This window comes from Setaria viridis, chromosome 4, assembly GCF_005286985.2.
Source record: "Setaria viridis chromosome 4, Setaria_viridis_v4.0, whole genome shotgun sequence".
NCBI classification, from domain to species: domain Eukaryota; kingdom Viridiplantae; phylum Streptophyta; class Magnoliopsida; order Poales; family Poaceae; genus Setaria; species Setaria viridis.
The window spans coordinates 5,377,745-5,392,153 of NC_048266.2; the positions used below are offsets into that span (position 1 = coordinate 5,377,745).

Sequence of the window (14,409 nt, forward strand, 5' to 3'; positions counted from 1 at the left end):
TAAGATCAGCCAATGCAAAAAGGCCCAGCAGCAGTGTCAATTTGACTGCTCGCTTCCCCGATCCATGAACCCTCTTCGAGCCTTGCCATCAATCTCGTCTGCTCTCCTTTATCCAAAAAAAAAAAAATCTCGTCTGCTCGACGACGCTATCGTTGTATGACCTTCTCCTCCCTCCGGATGTGTTGGAGGCAGAAAACGCAAGCTGCGGCAGGTACTCCTCTACCTTTGAATATAGGATATAGTCAATCGTATGTTTCTTTTTTTAATCACTTTGTATTGCATATATTAGTTCAAGTATCCATACAAATGCATTATAGATCAACCCTCTCTGGCTCGATTCCTGGATCCGCCACTATGCATGTTACTATTATAAGAATGAAATACACGAGTGCTCCTTAAACTTCTTATAAAAGTGCTATCAGGCTCATGATATTTGAAAATGAACATCTTAACGTAATTTTAATGATGGTCCGTGCACACTCCACTCCTATTATAATTTTACCCAAACTTTTGCTACTTCAGAGTATTTGGTGTTTCTCACTTGCTACTTACACCATATTAACATACTCTTCATGACATTTAGTCTTTTGGTCCTCTAGATTATACTTGTTTATGCATCATGTTTTCGAGCCATTTTGCCACGTGGCATCTCTTTGCACTAGCAGGCCTTGGGGGTGCGCGTAGCAGCAATCCGCACCATCGCCAACCATTTCCTCCTCGTCCACGCAGGCCACAGGCCGGCAGGCGGCAGCTCGGGCTAGGCGAGGCAAACCAAGAGGGGAAAAAAATAAAAATAATTAAAAAGAGGAGCTCCTACTAAAAAAGAGGGAGGCCTCGAAAGCGACCAAACCTCGCAACGAATTCCCATTCCCCCCACCTCCACCCCACTTTCCCTTCCGCCCCCTTCCTCGGCGCGATCCAAATCCGGCGATGGACGGCGGGGCGCAGCCGCCGGACACGGAGATGACGGACGCCGGAGCGGGCGCCGGCGGCGGAGGAGGCCACCCGCCGCAGCAGCCGGCGGGGGGAGGAGGCGGGATGATGGACAACATCCAGGCGACGCTGAGCCACGGCGGGCGCTTCATCCAGTACAACATCTTCGGCAACGTGTTCGAGGTCACCTCCAAGTACAAGCCCCCCATCCTCCCCATCGGCAAGGGCGCCTACGGCATCGTCTGGTGCGCTGGCTCCCTCATCCCCTCCCCCCCCCCCCCCCCCCCCCCCCCCCCCCCCCCCCCCCCCCGCCTCGTCCGATTCGCCTCCTTTGGTTGCGAGCGGGTTTCTGATTCGTGATTTGGTGGGCAGCTCGGCGCTCAACTCCGAGACGGGGGAGCAGGTGGCGATCAAGAAGATCGCCAACGCCTTCGACAACAAGATCGACGCCAAGCGCACGCTCCGCGAGATCAAGCTGCTCCGCCACATGGACCACGAGAATGTCAGTCACCCGAGCCACCCCCCGATCCGTCCAGCTCTCCTCCCAAACGATCCCAGAATTCCTTTTTTACTTTATTCTCCGCGGGAAGCGCATCGGAGATTCTCGTTTAATGCTTGTCTGTTGGTCGCATTAAATTTGGGGGGAGGTTGGGGTTAGTTACTTTAAATGATTGATGAGTTCACGACAGCTCGCCTAGCCTAAGGGAACTTTTCCTTCTCTTGGCGGGGAGTAGTTCAGGAATAGCAATTGTAGCCATGTCTTTAAGGGAGCCAACCACCTTTTCAGATGATATTCATTATGTTCTTGAAGAACATGAGGGCAAAAAAATGATGTGAAACAACCTGGAGCAGCAATGCATGATGCTCCTGCCTGCTGATGTCAAAAGTGAGCCACTTAAGGACCAACCTAGTGCTGGCCTTTTTGCTAGATCATCCCAATCCGATGGGAATGCTGTGGAAGTGAATGCCCCAAGTTGGTAGGCAACTAGGATATTGTGTTACTAGTATTGGAAAGACTTCTGTACAGTTTCTGTATAAATGCTGAACTTGGACCTCTAATTCGAAAGACTGAGTAACAGGATTCCAAATTTTACTGAATCTGGACAAAATATGGTCAAAGAATCATTTTGCTTGTCAGAATGGACATTTTTTCACGATCAATGTTGGAAAGCGAAAGACAGTTACGGGAAGTGACCTGCCGTTACAGCTTAGAACCTGTTGCACGTTCGGAAATGAGCTGAATTAAGTTAGATGATGATTGGTAAATTTGTAACTGCTAGGTCATTATCCTGGTAACATGACACAAGTCGTATAAATGGATGTTGTTCCTTTCTGTTATTCGGCAGTTACGTGTGCAGAAGCATATCTTCGGATTACGCAAGGTTCGGTTAGCACTTAGGAGTTAGTTAATGTCCTTGATTTAGACCGTGTGCATTCTTGGTTGGCTACTTATACCTCAACTTTCCTTAACGGTAGCATAAACCATATTATCTGTACTCTTCTGCATGCCAGTCCTCTGGAAAAAGCATTGTGTGGTGTGTGGGGAATATGCTGCCTAGGTTGCAAATTTTCTACAAAAGATAAAAAAAGAGTATAATGGTAGTACAAAGCATGCTAATTCTACATAAAAAATGGAAAGCTGCAGAGTTTTCTCTACTTTCTATATAGTAGCAGACGGCATTACAAGTTATGAATTAAGCAGAAAAAGGCACTGGTTTATGATTTATGCAAGCTTTTACCACATTGCAGAAGTGCCCATGTGGTTTAGCTGCAAGCCTTTAACTGTCCCAAAGGATTGCTTAATAAAATGCGTGCTTTTAAGCTTTTCCCTGAGCTGTTGACTTATTTCAAGTAACTCAAGCTGAGATACGTTCACGTCACTGAACTAAGTTTAATGTCTCTTAAAACATTCCTTTTGTGTTCCAGCTTCATTCTGCACTAAATTAAAAATATTGGAGTCATTGCATTCTTGTTACCATAGTTTAAAATTGTTGGGCAGTTTTGGGTATGCCTTCCAGCTACAAAGATTCTATTTCTGATGCAAATTCATTTTTTTGTGGGTGCAGATTGTTGCAATAAGGGATATCATACCTCCTTCACAGAGGGAGGCATTCAATGATGTGTATATTGCGTATGAATTGATGGATACTGATCTGCATCAAATTATTCGTTCAAATCAAGCTTTATCAGAGGAGCACTGCCAGGTTAGCTTTTTGTTCAATCTAAGAAATGTGTTATCCTGTCAAACTATTTTTCTTGATACTTTTTTAGCCATTGTTTGAGATTAGATCAAAATCTATTATTTCTATTTCTAGTTGGTCATGTTTCAGGTTCTGTTTCGGTGAATTTCTTGTTTATGTAGGACTCTGTTCAAATTAAGTTTATCCTGAGATTTGAGGATATTAAGTATTGATCTAGAACACAATGAGTGTTGATGCTTATTTGGATTTTTTGAAGTATTGTTGAGAATTTTGGTTTATACAAATAAGATCTAATGTGTTTGATGAAGTCTCTCCAATTGCTCAGTGTCCAGTGCTTTGAGAATACCACATGTAGGCAAGATATCAAGGGTTATTTTTTGCGTGATCTCAAGAGAATCTTTGATAGCCCATTGACAAAATGGCATAATATGCAACAGAATCATGCGAGTAACCTAGTAGTCTCATGCAAATAGAGCTGTTAAACAAGTGTGTTGTAGCTAATAATTGTTGGAAGCATGCTTATAAGCTACAAATGCAATGGCGCTACCAATGAGTATATGACATGAATCCCTGAATAGAAGCGTATTTCTGATATCAAAGTGTTATCTTATCTGGTATAACAATTTTGTATCTTGCTTATAGTGACTCCTGTTTCAAACCATGCAAACACTTTCCTGTTTTAGTGCATATTTCAATGAAGATATCTATGTGGCTTTCTTGCTGAACATATTCATGTGACTTTCTTGCCTGGAAAACTTTGATTCTGGGTCATGCCCAAGGAGAGAATTCAGGCTTTAGCCTTCCTAGCTTTTATTATCCGTTTTAACGGATACATTTCCTAGATCGAGCGGAACTGTAGCATGGTAACCTATTTCCTTTTTGCCCAAGTTACCAGATCAGAGCTCCCCTGCTCCATTTCTTAACTTCTATTGTGTTCTGAGAAGCTATACATGTTTGTATGACTGTTTTGTGTGTGCTTTTTTTTTCTTTTGCAGTATTTTCTTTATCAAATTCTCCGCGGTTTGAAGTATATACATTCAGCAAATGTCCTTCACCGTGACTTGAAGCCTAGCAATCTCCTTTTGAATGCAAACTGTGACCTCAAGATTTGTGACTTTGGACTTGCTCGCATCACCTCAGAAACTGATTTTATGACTGAATATGTTGTCACGAGATGGTATAGAGCACCAGAGCTTTTGTTGAATTCCTCTGAGTATACTGCGGCAATTGATGTGTGGTCTGTGGGCTGTATATTTATGGAACTGATGGACCGGAAGCCCTTGTTTCCTGGAAGAGATCATGTCCATCAGCTACGTTTACTAATGGAGGTTAGTACTTATCTTTGAACTTCTTTCACATTGAATAGATGTTATTTTATTGCCTTTTCTTCTTCTTTTGCGTTATCGTAGCTTTCTGATAGTATTTACCAATTACAATGTAGTGAACTGTTAATAAGCATAGATTGTATGGGATACTGGACACACCAATCCACCCCACTCGTCTGTTCACAATTGTTTTCTATTTTAAAGATGAAATAATTTAGGCAATAGTCTAGCCTGGGGAATGACAATGCCCAAGCCCAATCAATTCATTTTCTAGAGTTGCATGGTTGGTTCCAAGTTACACTGTAAGCATGTATTGTGGTGGTTTTGAGTTGTTTTAATTTTAAAGAATAAGCATCATTGACGTCTCGAAATTGACCATCTGCAAAAACATAGGAAATGTACAGAAAGATAAACAAAATAGAGCTTACTAGAAGCTGGCTGTTTTTTTATCTGCTAGATGGGATTCAGAAAATAAAGTATCTGGTGTCAATTCATGTCTCTGCTAAATGCTTCATGTTGATCCATGTCTCTGGGAGATTTAGCAACTTCTTTTCTTGTGCACATTGTTTCATGCTGAATGTTTTCATCTTATTTCTTCCATGCAGCTCATCGGGACACCAAATGAGGCTGATCTGGACTTCGTAAATGAAAATGCAAGAAGATATATCCGCCAACTGCCCCGTCATGCTAGGCAGTCCTTTCCTGAGAAATTTCCTCATGTTCAACCTTTAGCAATTGATCTTGTTGAGAAGATGCTGACTTTTGATCCTAGACAGAGAATAACTGGTAAGTTTTTATAGTCTTTTAAGTACTAGTCCATCTTATGTTTGTATATATGTTTTTAACTTCTTTTACTTCAACAATATGCTGCTTTTACCTTAAATAGTGATGGTTCCACCTTGAAAATAGCAAGTGAACTTATAGCATCATGGCTTCACATGGGAATGGTATAACAGCAATTATAGGCAGCACATATGACGAGTGGGTTTGAATGTGTGCACACCCACTTGCTGTCATGATTGCTGCAGAGCATTGGTCTGAACTCAAGTAGGAATCAGACTTTTAGGTGGTGTTTCGAATGTTAAAAATTTGTTGGGACATTATGCCTGATCTATTGATTTCCCATCAAGTTCCTTGTTGCTAAATGATGTCTTTTCTTTTCCTTATTTCCTTTTTAACAGTTGAAGGCGCACTTGCGCATCCTTATTTGGCATCACTTCATGACATAAGTGATGAGCCTGTCTGCTCAATGCCCTTCAGCTTCGACTTCGAGCAGCATGCACTGTCCGAAGAACAAATGAAAGATCTGATCTACCAAGAGGCTCTTGCATTCAACCCTGATTACCAGTAGCTGGAGACTTAAATTTCAGCCACCGATTCGCTTCATTGACATGGAAATTTTTTACCCATCATGGTGTCACCACAAAGTCTACCACCACCAGTTGCTAGATGTAAATAATTGCCTCACCTGAAGATCCTCTTTGGTTAAAGCTGGAGGTGGTGTCATTCAAGGGTAGAAAAGAGCGAGCTTGTGGAGGTCAAATTTCTGGGTAGCTATGGATTCTTGTGCTTACAGTATGTTGTTGTTTTTATCAGACTCCCCTTCCTTTTTTTTCTTCTTAAAACGTTTCAATGTTGTCTGTAAGAAGAGGTAGTTCATGAACGATGGCTGCCTGAATTCAATGGCTGTCGTCAAAGTTTCCATTTCTGGTCGATTTAAGAATTCTTGTACATCTACCTAATTGTTTCATAAGACTGTAATTCCCATGTTGCCTGCAAGAGCAATGGCTGACCGACCTGTCTGTGGTGGCAACTGAACCTGAGAGCATCTCTACCCTGCCAGTGCCAGCTGCGTGCGCGGTGCCAAAACCAAAAGGGCCGGCGCTGGGCCCTTTCTGATCCCAAGTCCCAAACTAGCCTGAATTGCATCATCACCTGATTGGGTACGAAACACCGTACGACACTTCGGGATACCACCACGTATCAACTTCGAATGCATCACTGTTTCATGAGCATATGATGCAGCATAACTGGGCGTGTGCGAAACTTTATGCATCGGTGAGAGAAGCATGACATTTGGCACCATCACATATTCACATCGAACAATCTACTACCCATGGAGGCATGGACCATGGTAGAATTTAGCGAATTTCGTTGCTCAGTGAATGCAGACTTTCTTTAAGTTGATCGTGGGTTTACTAGCCACAGAAAATGCCAGGAAATGGGGTGCTAAAATGCTAACGCTAAAGATTCGCAGGAAGACATGGCCGTGACTCCTGCTGCTTGATGCTGTCCGCCACGTGCGAGATAACACCGGCACCAGCGTTGTGAAGCCACTCGTTCTTGACCTGCATCGACGCCATGAATTTGGATGTCGTTCGTTAAACAAAAACAGAATTTGGATGAACTGGAGACAAAATATCACTCAGACGAAAGCATTCGGAAGAGACTGTGCCGCGCATACGTGTATGTTGTTGTGAGCAAGGTAAGGCCAGAACGATGAATGGAAGTTGACGTCCACCTTCTTCCAACCAACCTTCTGCAAGCCATGAATCATCTCCTCTGTTTCAAGAAACCGGTGTCCACAATTTATCCAAGAAATGGGCAGCTTCAGCGCACATACGTGGAGAGCAAAATTCCTACTTACCCTCCATCATTTGGTGGTATTCCTCAGTATTTTCTGTGTTTGGCGTCCGTTGTGCAGCTTCTTTAGCTCTGGCAGCCTTGGAAGGAAAATGGGGGCCTTCCGATGAAACAGGCGAACAGTATTCAACATTCACGATGTGCTTATAGCCATCCAGTGAACGATGTGAGGGCTGCAAATGGAGGGGCAGTAAGATCTATTCAGATGCCATTCATTTAGTGCGACAAGTTGCCAATGATCAATTATGGAAGTACTGCTACCTTTATAAGATCCTTTTCTCTCCTTAATGAAGATGTTTGCCAGCCAACCATATCTGGGATAAGCTCAAGAAAACAAAGAACAAGAATAGAAGCAGAAATAGTTTAGGGGGGAGATGAGCATTATTGGATAGTATGCTGCAGATCAAGTCCAAGAAATGATTTTTTTTCCTGCACAGTTCAAGTTCAAGAAATAATTTGGATAGGAAGGATACGGTCATATGAAACATTAGCATACAGAACGCGGTTCTTAAAAGCTGCTAATGCTAATCTGTTGGGCAGTTGAAAAAAAAAAAGAAACACTATTTTTCAATACGAGCAAATTAGTGTCTAAATGAATTATGTTATTCACTTACATGAACTTTTTGTCCTCACATTCAGATGCCATTTGTAGCAGAAGTGGTGGCTTGCTAGGATCACCATCAGTGAGAAAGAGTTGAGCACCGGAGCGGCCAACAATTAAAGAAGCCAAAGGTGCAGCAAGTTTTTCTAGAATTGATAGCCCTTGAAGAAATGGAAGCTGGTAATTAGGAATTAAAAACATATAAGTATGTAGTAAAGGAATCGCTCAACATTAACAGGTCACAATAAATTCATCATTTTGTCCAAAGTTTTGATACTAGTTGGCTTTGACCCTCCAGTGATGATGCAGCATGACATATAATCCTAGCTCATAAAACTCATTCCATGCCACTTCAAAATCTACATCAAGGTTCTATTTCAACAAACTAGAGAGTGCACTTTCCGAAGAACCCAACATTTACCAGAAAAAATTCGGTATCTTTTGCAGAAATATTATAACACATTGTGATGACCCACCTGATTTCTCCCTCTTACCCCAAGATGTGGGGTTGCCAAGGTAATAAAATTTATTGGCTCCAGTCCAGCAACTGCACCTAATCCTGAAGTACATCGCGATTTTGCAGATCCTCTTGCTGTAGGAACAATTTGGGCACTTCTTTGTCCTGCATTCTCTGTTTCCAGTGAATAGAGTATCGCAATAGCATATCTAGCAAACAAACCACCCAAAGAATGTGCTAGGAATGAAATCTTTCTCAAGCTGGACATCTTCTTAACCACATCCAAGACCTGTTCCATAGGGCACAATTATCAGAGCTTCTAAGCGATTCATTAGGATCCAGGAACAGGAGATAGAAAGTCCACAACAAGGTAAATGCTTGAAACCTTTATTCTAGGACAAACTTTCAAGAACGTACTTCATCTGCTAACCTTCTTCCAGCTATATCAATCCCATCAAACGTTTTGGTGTAGGTGTTCGATGAACTAGCTACAAAGAAAAAATGTTTGCACATTTATGGCTCATGGCAATTAACAAACTATTCTCAACTGTGAACCTATGTAGCTAAGTAATAATGTGGATGCCATATTCACCTAGTAGCTACACCTTTTTTATACGCGCTTTTGGTTCATAAATTGGTATTGTCAGAAAGCCAGACGAATGAGTAGGTGATAACTAGTCCTGAAGTTAGTGAATTCAAATGCTAGCATGCCTTACCATAGATGAAAAAATTATCACCCAACCGCCTCTTCAGCACTGCTTCCCCATATGTCCAGTCTTTGGGGCTGCAACCAAAGTAGAATAAAGTAAATGTGTCAGTAACAATCAAGAAAGAATGCAGACAAGCACAGCTTGAGTAAAGAAACCAAGTATAAATCTGCCAGACTAACGTGTCTACACCTTAAGCCTCTTTGCAAATCTATGTTCACAATTTACTACGGGAGAACTAGGATCTGCAGCAGTTACCTTGCCATGATACCATGGACAAGAACAAGGAGATGATCTGGTCCTTGCTTGCTTCTGGATGTATCCATTAATGAACACGAAACAGGACTTCCCCTTGATACTGGATGAAAATATAAGTTTCTGGCGGATTTGAATCCTGAGAAGAATCATGTAGCTCTTTAGTGATGAGCACCAGTATACTTCACTTAAAGCATGCGCAGAAAGTATAAAACAAGACAATGCAAATTTATTTGAGATGCACATTTGTCATGAATCTGGACAATCCGTGCCTCAATTTAGATAAAAGTAAAGCCTCTAAGCTGCCTCCTTATTTTAAGCAAAGACCATAGCCTGTTGTTGTCTGGTCTTTTTCAAATTCATAAATTGGATTTGACTTCCCGGATCAATTGAGGATGCCAAATGGTTTGAGAATAATCAGAATGCTCATTTACTGTTACTGGTGTGTGCCTATTACGATGCCAATCGGTCTGAAAGCCTGAAACTTCCTGATCTCGTTGCTTAACTGAAACTGCCTGATCAAATATCTGTTCGTACACCGAACTACCCAATCAGATCGAACAAACCACCATGACATTGGAATTGACTTAGCACAAGTATCAAATTACAGTACTAGAGCTACGAAATTATCTGGCACTTCAATTCCCTGGAGCAACCCACAGCATCACAGTGTCCCCAAATCTATCACGGAAGCAAATTATATACTCAGGAATGGGGAAGCGGTCGAGAAGAAACCTGAAGGGGTGCCGCTTCCGCCGGAAGAAGAAGAACAGGCGGGGCCGATGGGCGAGAAACGGAGGCAGCGGCTGCTTTATGAGCCGCGGAGCGAGTGTCCATGCGGAAGAGAGCAAGTCGCGGACGCCATCCTTCCCCGCGACCGCGGCGGGCGGCGGCACGGGACAAAACCCGCGCCGGGATCAGTGCCGGCGTGGGGCTGATTGACGACGGGTCGAGGAACGCGGGGGACGATCGAGGCAGCTGACGCGCGGCGGCATGGGAGGACGGAGTGGGCGGCTTGGCGGGTGAGGTTGGCCGTGGTGGTGTGGGTGGCCGTTGGCGTCGGCGTCACGGCAGCCCTTGGATTCGGCGGCGGATGGACAAAACGGTCATGCCGTCGTCGTCATGCGGCGGCGGCGGCGGCTTGACCGGGTCCGGCCCAGAAGCAATCAAGCAAGCAAGGTGATCTCCCCGGCCCGGTGGCCCGCCACCAAAACTTACGCACGAACGAAATAGGAGTTTCAGGCCCACGTCTGATCAGTGGCGGGTGGCGGGCGCACCGGCACGCCACTCCCCGCTCACGAGTCCTGTCGACGAACTCGATCCAATGCTCTGTCACTCTCCTCGGGGCCAGCGCGCGCGGTTCGTGCGCGGCACGCGCATTTCCGCGGAACCGCACGCCGCCGCGACGCCAGGACCTGATCTGACGCCCACCACCACCACCGCTTTGTGCGCGCGCATGATGAATTGATGATCAGGTATTCATGCTCATGTCGCTCGGCGGACACCGGCCCGCCGCGTGTGCACGCACGCCACACGCAAACGACCAATCCGGCCATGGCCATCCCCTCCCTGCGGCGCGCGCATCCCATGCATCTCGCCCGGCTCCATCGAGTTCTTTGTTTCTACGTGCTGTCGTCTCGGATGATGGATGGATCACGTGAACATCTCGGGTCGATCCGGCCCACGTTCCGGATAAGATCACAGCAGTGGATGCCCCATTTGTGTTATCTGCAACAATAGTAAAAGAGAGACCTTGACTTTGATGAAAGAGGTCGTACGACCGGTCGGGAACTCGGGATAATCCGTTGGTACAGAAACTAGCGGACAAAAGTCCTAGTTTGCTGTGGAGATGCTACGTGCCAATAAAGCTCGGCGCATTATCGTGCAACGTGGAGCAAATGCACTCGTACGTACTCCTCATGAAATCCTTAATGATCGATAAAGCATTTTCTCCTCCTTTATTTAAAAAAACTGAAGAAGAACGGGCGCCGGTTTATCTTATCATCAACTAAGATGCTATTCTCTCTGTCCCAAATTACTATTTATTTTGGCTTTTCTAGATACATAAGTTTTTGATACGAACTCAGATAAATACTATATCTACGTAGTAAAAATTATGTAACTAGAAAAGTCAAAACGAATAGTAGTTTGAGACGGAAGGAGTATACATGTTACTTATTGAGGAAAGTTACCTAGTACAGTCGGATATAATCTAGCATGATGCGCTACCTATCAAGACAAATATGTCAATCAAACACGAGATGATTGCATTAGTATTGTCATAGCATAGGTCCATAGGACATCAGTAGTGCAAGCTGCGAGGGTAGTGTGCATCCTCGCATTATGGGGTCGCAGTGCGGATTTGCTAGAGGTGTGATGGTTACACGTAGCGAGAAATGGACAGACATTATAGGGCTGTAATACAGGTTCGTTAGAGGTGTGATGGTTGCACACAGTGAGAAAAAGGATAGGTCTTATCCATAAGATTCATATCCAATGATTTAGAAACCTAAGCAAAATCAAAGAGCCTTTTTTTTCTACATATCACGATGTGGGATTTCAAAGATTCCCAAGAAATAAAATATACCATTTTCTTCCCTTTTGCAAAATGATGAAGAAGAACCGGTGCCGCACCCTAGCATCGAGGGATGCCATGTATGTTACTTTCTGCAGGGAAGCCACCTACAACCGTTTTACGTCCAATCACTCTAGATATAGAGCTGGCACAATGTGATACCTATCAAGACAAATGTGTCAACTGAACACGGGATGATGGCATTAGTGTTGTCGTAGCGTAGCTAGGTCCATAGGACATTGATGTGCAAATCGCATAGGATATTGATGTGCAAATCGCGCGGCCGTGCAAGTGCAGGTTTGCTAGAGTTGTGGTGGTTACATAAAGAGAGAAAATGGTAGATTTTATCCCTAAGATTTAGGGTTCAACGATCTAGAAAATCTGGGCAAAATGGAAGAGTTTTTTTTTTGCCACATCACGAACGGTAGGACTTCATAGATTCGTTCTCTCTGTGCAAAAAAACACATAAATACACGTGCAAAGTGGGTTGTATAGGAATTTATAAGAAACCAAATACCTTTCTCATTTTGTGTGTGTGTCTCAATGCTAATTCTAGCCGTGTTTCCAACACACAAGTGTGTTTTTGAACGCAAAAGTTTTTCTAGCCCGGGGAAAGAAGCACGAGCGGATGCTAGGCGGAGCACCGGCCGACGCCGACCCCAAGTACAACCCAACAGCTCCACACGTGGGAAAAAAGCGAGATCCACCACCGTCTCAACCAGACCACCACAGCCCGGCATAGACAACGCACGTGCCAACCAACCCCACCCCACCCAACCCGCCTGGCGGGACGGGGCACATCAGCAGCTAGCTAGCAGCACGTCCCCCTGCTCCTCCCGTCGCATCCATCCATCATTCTCAGCGCGTAGGTCGAGTCTGCCGTGCAGCGTGGGGAGACGCGCACGCGCGAAAGACGCTGGCCGGGCGCCGCACCCGCGCACATGCCACCGCCACCGCCCACCGGGCCACCGCGCGCGACGCCGAGACCTGACGCCGCGCGGCGCGCGGCGGCCGTACATCTCCGGGTTCCGGGCCGGGGGACACCGGCGAGTGCGCGCGCATGATCGTGTCGACGAAAGCGAAGCGCGCACAGGGCGCCGCCGCGCGCTATCCAGAACAGAGGCGCTGGGCCCCGCCCGACTGGCCGGCCAGATGGACGAAGGGTATTTTTCTTTGGGTGACTGACTCCTGCGACACGCGAGTACGCGACGGCGACGCGCGTGCCGCCGGGCGCGTCCAGGGGCCCCGCCCCGGTGCGCTCAGCTTTTGTGCGTGTTTTTCTACGTGCTGCGTGCGTGTGGGGTTGGATCGGATGGATCACATGAACATCTCTATCCGTAGGCGGGTCCGGCCCATGGCTCCGGATAAGGCGAGCGGATACTCCGTGGATCGATCGAGTTATCTGAAACAGTATCGAACTGGAGGAAAGAAGGAAAAGGCGATGGCACCATGTATAGAAAGAAATATGAAAAGGACTTTGTTTCGTGAACGAGAATACGAGATCGTACGGCTGCTAGGGAGAATCGGGGTGTGCATTTAAAGGAACTAAAGTTGGTCCACAAGATAATTGAGTTGCTGCGGAGGTACATGAGTAATATAACCTCCAAAATGAAAGAGGCTGGGGTCTGTGTTTTATATATGCCGAAAAATCTAGGATGTTGCCTAAGTGGTGATCGTGTAGCTTGTTTCAATTTGCAAGCTCAATGAACATGGCTGTGGATTCGACTGCAGCGATCCGCCTAGTGTCGTGGACGGATCGATTGGCGCGTGTGGTGGTGGCAATATTTTCACAAGATAAGATGGTAGCAATGAGAGAGACATATGCATATCGTCCAACGGAGCGATGGGCTATGTAGCACAGGCGTGGTGGAGATTAGGGTTGGTGCGGTGTAGGTGACGAGAAAAGGAGGTTCAAGGAGACCGAGGTCGATCTTATCCGCAAGACCCCAACACAAAATCAAAGAAAACATATGCTATTTTTGCAACAAGGTGGATTCTTTGATGGCTAAACTACTCTTCCAAGCTTGTTATAGGAGCACCTTCGGAACAAATAAATCTTACAAACAAATACTTAAGATAGGGACAAATTAAATGCACTAATGTATAGGGAATTTTCATGAAAAAAAGTCATTCCTAGTTTCATTTCTTCCCTTTTTTTTTTTTGCTTTGCACCTTGAACTCAAGCTCCTTTTTGTATTTTCCTGCATCCAATGCATCTTTATAACTTTTTTTATTCCTCTTCTGCATAAAAAAAAGGAACTTTCGCACGTCTTTAATAACTTCTTGATTTCATATACCAATAGCATTTTATTTGGGTATTTTAGATTCCGGCGGGCGCCTTAACTAGCTATATAGTCATGGTTGCTCATATTCCTGGAAGGACATGTAACTAGTTGTTGATGCAAGTATGCAACCTATAGCATAATAAGATCTAGCAAGGCAGCCTAGCTAGAGCAACATATTATTCTCATATGCCTATTCCCAGATGAACAGAACGTGCAGCACAAATCATATACGCCCCCCGGCCCCTTCCCCTCGTACCGCCGCCGTTATTCCGGGCGGCCAATGCGATGCAATCTGGTGCACTTCTCGATTCTCGTCAGTTGGCCCCTAGGCCTTTGGCAACCTTTGGCAAAAGCAAAGGTGCATCCATGCAACTCCACCCAACCCAACCCCCCGAGCTCCTGTACTCGAATACGTGCGACGGCAACC

At 45.1% G+C, this 14,409-nt stretch overlaps 2 protein-coding genes across 4 annotated transcripts; one reads left to right on the forward strand and one right to left on the reverse strand.

The window, feature by feature from the left end:
- The first annotated feature begins 840 nt into the window (after positions 1 to 840).
- LOC117852185 (mitogen-activated protein kinase 1) lies at positions 841 to 6,238 on the forward strand. The gene is made up of 6 exons (XM_034734169.2): positions 841 to 1,178; positions 1,306 to 1,435; positions 3,000 to 3,137; positions 4,130 to 4,462; positions 5,065 to 5,245; positions 5,641 to 6,238. The coding sequence occupies exons 1-6, from the start codon at positions 931 to 933 to the stop codon at positions 5,808 to 5,810; spliced, it is 1,200 nt and encodes a 399-aa protein (XP_034590060.1). The 5' UTR covers positions 841 to 930; the 3' UTR covers positions 5,811 to 6,238.
- A 280-nt stretch (positions 6,239 to 6,518) lies between these two features.
- LOC117852186 (lipid droplet phospholipase 1) lies at positions 6,519 to 10,673 on the reverse strand. 3 transcript variants are annotated; one of them, XM_034734171.2, is made up of 11 exons: positions 9,858 to 10,673; positions 9,126 to 9,261; positions 8,877 to 8,944; positions 8,578 to 8,648; positions 8,180 to 8,449; positions 7,717 to 7,880; positions 7,576 to 7,631; positions 7,364 to 7,416; positions 7,107 to 7,275; positions 6,924 to 6,998; positions 6,519 to 6,807 (listed from the first exon to the last, which is right to left on the reverse strand). In XM_034734171.2, exons 2-11 carry the CDS (start codon positions 9,191 to 9,193, stop codon positions 6,689 to 6,691), a joined length of 1,113 nt encoding a protein of 370 aa, XP_034590062.1. In that variant the 5' UTR covers positions 9,194 to 9,261; positions 9,858 to 10,673; the 3' UTR covers positions 6,519 to 6,688. The 3 variants fall into 3 exon arrangements, with proteins under 3 accessions (XP_034590062.1, XP_034590061.1, XP_034590063.1); XM_034734170.2 differs by having other exon boundaries at positions 6,924 to 7,021; positions 9,858 to 10,635; XM_034734172.2 differs by lacking the exons at positions 8,578 to 8,648; positions 9,858 to 10,673 and having other exon boundaries at positions 6,924 to 7,021; positions 9,126 to 9,197.
- Between the last annotated feature and the right edge of the window lie 3,736 nt (positions 10,674 to 14,409).

Excerpts from the sequence above, each read along its gene's own strand:
- LOC117852185 (XM_034734169.2), top strand. The coding sequence starts at position 931 with ATGGACGGCGGGGCGCAGCCGCCGGACACGGAGATGACGGACGCCGGA. Across the intron at positions 1,179-1,305 it reads GGCGCCTACGGCATCGTCTG|CTCGGCGCTCAACTCCGAGA; the intron begins GTGCGCTGGCTC and ends TTTGGTGGGCAG. Across the intron at positions 3,138-4,129 it reads TATCAGAGGAGCACTGCCAG|TATTTTCTTTATCAAATTCT; the intron begins GTTAGCTTTTTG and ends TTTCTTTTGCAG.
- LOC117852186 (XM_034734170.2), bottom strand. The coding sequence starts at position 9,193 with ATGGATACATCCAGAAGCAAGCAAGGACCAGATCATCTCCTTGTTCTT. Across the intron at positions 8,945-9,125 it reads GTCCATGGTATCATGGCAAG|CCCCAAAGACTGGACATATG; the intron begins GTAACTGCTGCA and ends CTTTGGTTGCAG. Across the intron at positions 7,881-8,179 it reads GGGTAAGAGGGAGAAATCAG|CTTCCATTTCTTCAAGGGCT; the intron begins GTGGGTCATCAC and ends CCTAATTACCAG.